This window comes from Trichechus manatus, unplaced genomic scaffold, assembly GCF_000243295.1.
Source record: "Trichechus manatus latirostris isolate Lorelei unplaced genomic scaffold, TriManLat1.0 scaffold00184, whole genome shotgun sequence".
Lineage (NCBI taxonomy): Eukaryota > Metazoa > Chordata > Mammalia > Sirenia > Trichechidae > Trichechus > Trichechus manatus.
The window spans coordinates 1,601,041-1,609,717 of record NW_004444120.1 but is presented as its reverse complement, the minus strand read 5'-3'; the positions used below and the strand labels follow the sequence as shown (position 1 = coordinate 1,609,717).

The 8,677-nt window shown below is 43.6% G+C and overlaps 1 protein-coding gene across 2 annotated transcripts; it reads right to left on the bottom strand.

Annotated features, from left to right (window-relative positions):
• Nucleotides 1-6: 6 nt before the first annotated feature.
• Nucleotides 7-5,248, bottom strand: DDX47 (DEAD-box helicase 47). Of its 2 annotated transcripts, XM_023741583.1 has the most exons (4): nucleotides 5,145-5,248; nucleotides 4,319-4,412; nucleotides 423-611; nucleotides 7-203 (listed from the first exon to the last, which is right to left on the bottom strand). In XM_023741583.1, the coding sequence occupies exons 1-4, from the start codon at nucleotides 5,229-5,231 to the stop codon at nucleotides 124-126; spliced, it is 450 nt and encodes a 149-aa protein (XP_023597351.1). In that variant the 5' UTR covers nucleotides 5,232-5,248; the 3' UTR covers nucleotides 7-123. The 2 variants fall into 2 exon arrangements, with proteins under 2 accessions (XP_023597351.1, XP_023597352.1); XM_023741584.1 differs by having other exon boundaries at nucleotides 67-611.
• Between the last annotated feature and the right edge of the window lie 3,429 nt (nucleotides 5,249-8,677).

Genomic DNA, 8,677 nt, shown 5'->3' with positions numbered 1-8,677 from the left:
CATTAAAAATACTAAGCTGTTACCCAAAATTGTTTCTCAAAGTCTTTCCACACAAATAAGATATACCCAGCATTGATAGATTTTCTCCAATTCATCACTGCCAGCATGTTTTACCCTTGTCAATTACTCACCTATCACTATATGTGGTTTTTTCGCCAGGGCCAGAGATTGGGACATTGAATCAATTCCACCTACAATCACGGCTACAGGAATAAAAACAACATAAAAAAGAGATCCTTTCTTCCCCTAGACCACTGAACATCTTTTAAAACCAATGCTAGATCTCTGCTTAAATTCACTCTTCCCTTAGAATTAAGACTACCCCCAAAGCTAAAAAACCAGATCAGTTCTTTAGCTCCACGACCTTATCCTAACAATATGTTCCTCCGTTCTCTAAGACGCCTTTCCTCTCAGACACTTACCACTTTGTACTCCAATAGAGGACCCCAGAGCTTCAAACTGCTCTGAGATCTGAAAGGCCAACTCCCGAGTGGGGGTGAGAACTAGGGCAAACAAACGCTGGGGCGTCTCTAGCAAGGCGTTCAGAATGGGCAAAGCAAAAGCCCCCGTTTTTCCAGAGCCCGTTTCTGCCAGCCCAATGATATCACGACCTAGGAGGAAAAGAAAACACCTAATACTAAAGAAATTCTCTACTCATTTCCACAATGACCCGATGCTGGGCACAAAGCAGACACTGAGTAAGTACTTGATGAATTAGTGGTTAGAAAGCAAAGGAGCTCAAGCAGCTTGACTCATGTGGCAGTGAGCCACGTCCACTGCCAGCTGCTGAGGTTTACACTGCTTTCGGTTGTTTTTTTTTTTTTTTTTTTTTTTTTAATGATTCCCCACAGAGCAATTCTGTTTGTGGAACTGATTTTTCTAAATCATCTCCTTTCCTCTTCTCAAAAGCCCTAAGCCTTTTCACAATGTTACTGTCTGTGTGGAATCCACTAGAATGCATAAGCTCCACGAGAGCACAACACATTCTGTCATATTCACCTGCCACATTGCCAGCACCTAACACTTAATACATGAAACAGAGTGGAAGGAAATCATCCTCCAAAACCATCAAAAAATTTTGATCTCTCCATGGTAACACTCCACGATATACAGTCAAGAATACAGGTTTCTTGCCTAGAAGAGTCTACATTCATATTCTAGCTCTAGCAATAATTAGTTATGTGACTCTAGCCAAGTTACTTAATCCTCTGAGCCTCCATTTTCTCACCAGTAAGAATTCCTACCTTTCAGGATTGTTTTAAGGTTTAAGAATAAAAGACATATCCAGGGCTCAGGAACTTTGTAGCAACTGAGGCCCTCATTAGTACTCAAATTAAAATTAAAAAGTTAATTAACAGAAGAAAGCAAAAAACCTTTGTTACATTATCTGAATCATTTGCTTAGGTCCATAACCTATAGACTCAAATGAAACATCTGCACACTATTCATCAGAACAAGACAAGCCCAGTAAGGGTGGTGATCACTTCAACCACGTTATTCAGTTCCTAGTAACTGTCCATTGGTCCCTATTTTTCTCTGCATCAATAGTAACTTTTGACTGAAAACACCAGAGTAATTTTAGAATTATTACCACCACCTAATGTTGATTCCCCCTTGCTACCTCTGCTGTACGGCGAGCAGGGAAAAGTCAAAATGCTCCGACTTTTTTTTTTTTTTTTAACTATCTGAAAGCAAGCCTGACACTGCTGCTACTTCTTTCCCACCAGGGCCTTTATACAGTCCTTATCCTCCTAACTTCTCTACACAGTGTCTGCCATTCCCTCCTGGAAACACTCTCCCTTCCCTAATTTGCGTGATTTTCACCCTCTACTGGGCCTCCAGTTTCTCCTGTCATCTCTTGGCCTCTTCCCTTATTTGGCAGCCTCGCTTCCTTTCATGCTTCAGCTACAACCTCTCTTTGGATATTGTGTCTGTATTTCATGTCCAGTTCTGACCTCTCAATCAAGCTTGATTCCAGCTTTGTGTCAGTCAACTCGATCGCCTAAAATCAATCATTTCCAATTGAACTCATCTTCCCTGAAATGATTTTTTCTTGTGTGTTCCATTTTCATATCAGTGGTACACCAGTATGTCCTAAGCACATAGGCTGGAAACCTTGCAACAATCTTAGATTTCCCCACTCCATGCCTTCCACTTACCTAACTGGTAGTCAGATCACATTGATTCTTTTTCTTTCATTTTCTCTTTCATTCTATCACTACCTTACCACAGTACAACGAACTGACAGACAGGCAGTGGTGTTGCTGTGATGCTGGAAGCTATACCACTGGTATTTCGAATACCAGCAACGCTACCCATGGTGGGCAGGTTTCAGTGGAGCTTCCAGGCTAAGGCAGATTCGGCAGAAAATCCTAGTGATCTACCCCCAAATGTTAACCAATTAAAACACAATAAAATATTGTCCGATATAGTGCTGGAAGATGAGTCCCTTGATTGAAAGGTACTCAAAATACAGAGCGGCCACAACAATGGACTTGAGCATACCAATGATCGTGAAGATAGCACAGAGCCGGGCAACATTTCATTCTGTTGTACATGGGGTCACCACGAGTCAGTGTAATCGACTCGACAGCAAGTAACAACCACCACCACTACCCTACTCGTTAATTGCCACCGTTACTGCAATTGCAATGACCTCCTAATTGGTCTCCCTGCCTCCAGTCTCTCCCCTCTAAACCATCCTACAGAGTTAAGAGATTAATCTTCCAAGACCACAACTCTAAGGACTTCATTCTCCCACTAAAAAAAAAACCCTCCAAAGGAGTTCCACTGCCTATGAAACAAAGACCAGCTTCCTTTACCCAGCATTCAAGTCCTTCAAAATCTGACCTCAATCATCCTATTAAACCCCTCACCACTCTGTGTTAAGCGCCTGCAGGTCGCCATACACACTCCAGCTTTTCCAGCCGCCCTGGCTTTTTTCATGCGGTTCCCTATACCTAGAAGGTTCTCCCCTCCCATCATATCTGAATATCTAAATCCTATGAAGTCCTCAAGGTTCAGCTCAAACGTCTTTTCAATCTTCCCAGCCAAAAAATAAAATGAAATAAGTCTTCTCTAATCCTCTCCAATTAGAAGTAATCTTTTCTACTCCCTCAGCACTTTGAATATAATTTTCTTATGTTCCTGTTCACTTTGTAATCAATTTGTAATTATTGACTTACTAGACTGTAAGCGCTGGGAAGGGCAGAATCTTAACCCCCAGTGCCTTACACTGACATCAAACACTCAGCAACTATTTATGGAAGGAACAAACATAAATACACAGAATAAATCTAACCCCTTTTTCACATGACAGGTCTTCAAATCATTAAAGCCAATTATCATATCCTACCCCATGTTTTCTCCAGACCAAATGCACTCAGTCCCTTTAACTATTTGTGACTATTCTTGATATTATACCACACTCATTGCCCCTCAGTTGGTCCCTGAAAACTGTGGTCCCCAGACGTAAGCAGAGTGTTCTAGGTGTTTTCTAACCAATGCAAAGCACCAGTCTCTCTCTAGAGCTAGTCCAGTTCTTAACCTAGGACTCATGGGAGAGAAATTCAAAGGAGGGGAAAGGGTTTGAGGAAGGAAGGAGGGAGAGTGTGTCTTGAATTCGCTGAAATTATATATAAAATATCTGTGCACTTTTTTTTCTGGGGAGAAAATCTTTTCTTTTATTGTCAAAGGGGATAAAGGACCCCCAAAATATCACTTTCCTCTTACAGTAATGCAATTAAGATTACATCCATTCTCTCTGAGAATTTTAATAAATTTCAGTAACTACCGCCTCTGGGTCTCTTTCACCACCCACCCTAATCCTGTAAAGTTGATGTTTTGGGAATTAAAAGCAGGACTATACCTCTATTCCTATCAAAGTTCATCCTGTTACTTTCAGTCCCACTAGTTATCAGCCAGCACCTTAACCATTCTTCTGCAAATGTGACAAACATACCTGACAACAAGACCTCTCAGCTCCTCTAGACACTAATGTATGTTGCAGGCACCTTTATGTAAGTCTGCACTTACTGATTCATAATTTCTAACAAGTTTCTTGTTACTACACTTTAATCCTGTGCTTTCTTAAAGTCGACATCTGTGGCAGACAACAAATCCCTTCAGTTACAAAGACACAAAGTAAGCTCAATGAAATTGGAGAAAAAACTGATTTTTTTCAAAAGGCAATAAGCACAAACGTTTTATCTTTAGTGACTTATTTTTATTTCACTTGAATTATGCAAGCAAGAGCTCTCAAAATGCTAAGTATTTACTTGAGTATAACCTCATGCTCAATTTTTATCAGACAACATACCTTGTAAAGCCAAAGGAATAGCTTCAATCTGGATCTTGGTGGGCTTCGTCCATCCCAACTGGTCACAGGCTTCACACAACACATCTGTCACACCCTTAGAATTCAGAAAAACACAACTCAGCAAAGAACAGCATACCCCGCAACTCCCTCCTACTTAAATGACAGTCAGAGCCACCCTGCTGGTGATATGTCCATCCCTTTCACTTTGATTCAAAAGGTACTTACTGTGCACCGACTCAGAGCCTGCTCTTTAACTGTGAGTACTATTAGTGGCTCAAGACTTGCCGGTATTTTCTACTCGCCAGGGGCAACGTCAAGAGCTTTACATGTATGATTCGGAATCAAGTCGATGGCAAAGGGTCTGTTCTTTTGTTTTGGGGGCTGGGGGTTGTAGCATTTAATTGTCCCAACAATTTTGTGCGGTAAATACTTATTATTATCCGCAGTTTGCACAAGTGGAAATTGAGGCACAGAGAGATAATGTAACTTGCCTCTAGTAAGTGATCATCAGAATTCAAACCTATTTAATCCGACTCCAAAGCCCAAGCTATCAAAAGACTGACTTGTCACATGTAAAATCTCCTGGAGAAATATAAACTTCGCCACACCAAAGTGGCAAAAGAGGACTTTCGGAGCTCGGCAGCCCTCCCACCACCCAAACTCAGAGGCTGAAGGTGCGCGTCCGAAGCCGAGCTAAAATCCGAGGGAAGGTCTACGTTAGGCCTTGACTACTTTGGTACACCACCGGCCGGGACCTAAGGAAACAAGACGCCGCCTGCGCCTCACGCCAGCGGCACAAAGAGAAGCCAGAGTCACCCACTCTCACCAGGTCTTTAAAAGTTTTCGTTTCCTCGTCCTCCACCGCTGGCTGGGGCGCTTCAGTCGGAGAATTGTGCTCCTCAGACGCCGCCATTTCGTCCACGGACTCCGGAAGTGCGTCGGCGGCGCGCGGGATGCTGGGAAACGTAGTTTTAGTTCTTCCCAGACGGCGCTTTCCGGGAGCCCCTGCGGGTTTGCCCGGCTTCGCACCACCTGGCCGGCGGGAGGGGCCGCGTGGAAAGGTGAAAATAGTTAGGGATGGTTATAACGGTGGGGTCTTGTGGAATTGAGCTGCGTGCAGATGGGCTTGTTGACCAGGGCTTCCAATCTGCCCTTTAACCAAAAAAAAAAAAAAAAACCGTTGCAGTTCAGTAGATCCCGACTCACAGCGACCTATAGGATAGAGTAGAACTGCCCCCATAGGATTTCCAAGGAGCGGCTGGTGGATCCGAACTGCTGACTTTCTGGTGAGCAGCTGTAGCCCTTAACCGCTGTGCCACCAGCGCTCCGCAATCCGCTATTTCGGTCCCATTTAAAAAGCCCTTCCTAATTCTCTGATCCGTTATGTTCCCGGCTTTTCTAACAGTACAGTTTAGAACAGATTGATGTAATGTTGTTGTTGTTGTTAGTGGTCATCCAGTTGATTCCGACTCATGGCGACTCCACGTGTGACCTTTGGGAAGCAGGTCGCCAGGCCTGTCTCCCGAGGCGCCTGGGGGGGGGTTCTAGTTGCCAACCTTTCTGCTACTGGTTGAGCACTTAATGTTTGCACCACCCAGGGACTCCACTGATACCATATTACAATTTATTGTAATTATTATTTCATTCGTTTGTTTAGTAATATTTGTTAAGAGCCTACCACAGGCTAAGGCTAGATGCCTAGTAAACAGGATAGCACCCCCCTGTCCTTGGAGAGAAGGCAGATCAGGGGGAAAAAAAAAAAAAAAAACCAAACCCGTTGCCCTGGAGTCCATTCCAACTCATAGCGACCCTATAGGACAGAGTAGAGCTGCCCATTAGAGTTTCCAAGGAGCGGCTGGTGGATTCGAACTGCCGACCTTTTGGTTAGCAGCTGTAGCACTAACCACTACACCACCAGGGTTTCCAGAAGGCAGATAGTAAATAATTAATCACAAATAATTTAAAATTGTGTATTTAACAAACGGAAATAAAAATGACAGAGAGTACTCTGCGCACATATGGTCACCCTGAGTCAGATTTAATGGCAAGTAACAACAACAGCAAACCTGGGAAGGGTAGGTTGTTGGGATAACTGTAAGACTGGGAAGGCCTCTCGGAGACCATGCTGATGAGCTGGAGAGAGCCCCTTCAAGAGCCCAAGGGACAATTGTTCCAGACTAAGGGAACAGCAAGTACAGAGACCCTGAGGGAGTGTAGCCTGTGAGGCTATTTTGGAAAGAAATCTGCCACTACTTAGGCAGATTAAGTATATTGCACGCCCAGTGCCCAGCAAGTGCACTCCTGTTGCCCAGCACACAGGTTCTCACCCAGTGGGCAGGGGGCTCATTACAGCATCATTCCTGGAGATGGGGAGTTGGAGGCAATCCACTGTCCATCACTGGGAGAATGGATAGGTAAAATATATACATGGTGTGTTCAAATGCGCCCATAACAATATAGTTAGATGTCAAAACCTAGTGCTGAGTGAGAAAAGTACAAAATAGAATGATACATGTCACGCAGATTTAAAACATCACATTCTGAGATATCACATTCTGAGAGAACACATACAAATGGAAAGATGCACATTAAACATTTTAGAATGCTTGCCTGTGGAGGGAAAGGAATGGGAATGAAGAACTGAAGATAAAACAAAATACCATATACAAAGCAAGAGAGGGCACTTCTGATGAGAAATGTGATGAACTCAATTCACCTGAGTAGAAGTGGATTAGCCAATAAGCAAGGTAAGCACAGATTTACTTGTGTTTACTTACTGTCTTGGTTGTCTCGTGCTGGGAGAACAGAAATACCACAAGTGGATGGCTTTAACAAACAGAAATTTATTGTCTCACTGTCTAGGAGGCTAGGAGTACAAATTCAGAGCGACAGCTCTAGGAGAAGGCTTTCTCTCTCTGTCAGTTCTGGAGGAAGGTCCTTGTCATCAATCTTCCCCTGGTCTAGGAGCTTCTCAGCACAGGGACCTCTGGTCCAAAGGACGCACTATCCTCCTGGCTCTTGTTTCTTGGTGGTATGAAGTCCCTATGTCTGCTCACATCTTTCTTTTATATCTCAAAAGAGATTGACTTAAAACACAACCTAATCTTGTAGATTGAGTCCTGTCTTGTTAACATAACTGCTGCTAATCCCACCTCGTTAACATCATAGAGGTAGAATTTATAACACGTAGGAAAATCACATCAGATAACAAAATGGTGGACAATGACACAATACTGGGAATCATGGGCTAGCCAAGTTGACACACATTTTGGGGGGACACAATTCAATCCATAACATTTACTAATCTGTAGTGAACAATTTTACATGGGTTTCACCCTGTGGGGCTGGGGGAGAGACAGATGCCAGCCATACCTAGAAGCAGAATCTTTGATGTCCTGAAAAATTGAGAAATTGTTCACTACAGATGATCTGGTAAGCAAGGTAAACACTGTGCTTACCTTGCCTATAGGATAATCCACCCCTGCACTTTAAGTCCTACCCACCACTTCACCAAAAAAAGACCCTGATTTAGGAATCATTTTGGTGTCTGCAACAACAAAAAGGGTAGTGTGAGGTCAGAAAGGTAGGCTCAGGCCAGACCCTGCAGGGCCCCGTAGTTCTCGGGATGGATTTTTGCATGTTATCCTAAATACCAAAGAAAGCTGCTGGGGGGTTCGAGCAGGAAAGTGACATGATCTATATATTTAAAAGATCACTGTGACTGACATATAGACATGGATTGTAGAGAGGAAAGACTGGAAAAGGGAGCCATCTAAGAGGCAAGAGATGATCTTCATATCCCTGGCTCTGAGCACGCTGTCTGTCTTAGTTATCTAGTGCTGCTATAACAGAAATACCACAAGTGGGTGGCTTTAACAGAAATTTATTTTCTCACAGTTTAAACCCGTTGCTGTCAAGTTGATTCTGACTCAGTTTAGGAGGCTAGAAGTCTGAATTCAGGGTGTGGGCTCTAGGGGAAGGCTCTCTCTTTCTGTTGGCTCTGGCGGAAGGTCCTTGTCGCTTTTCAGCTTCCCCTCCTCGGCGATCGCATGACATGCATGTTCCCCTCCATTTCTGCTTGCTTGCTTAGTCTGCTCCCTTACACAGTGACAGCTGTGAGAGCCAAAACTCACCAGGACTGCCTTGTTTTTCCGGGTCTCACAAGTTTTCCATCTTTGACAGGCTGCAATCTGATCACTTTTCTATTGCTCTCTCCAAAAAGCAAACCCATTGCCGTTGAATCAATTCTGTCTCATAGTTGACTAAAAGCGACCTTATAGGACAGATTAAAACTGCCCCCTGGGTTTCCAAGGAGCAGCTGGTGAATTCGAACTGCCGATGTTTTGGTTAGCAGCCTGA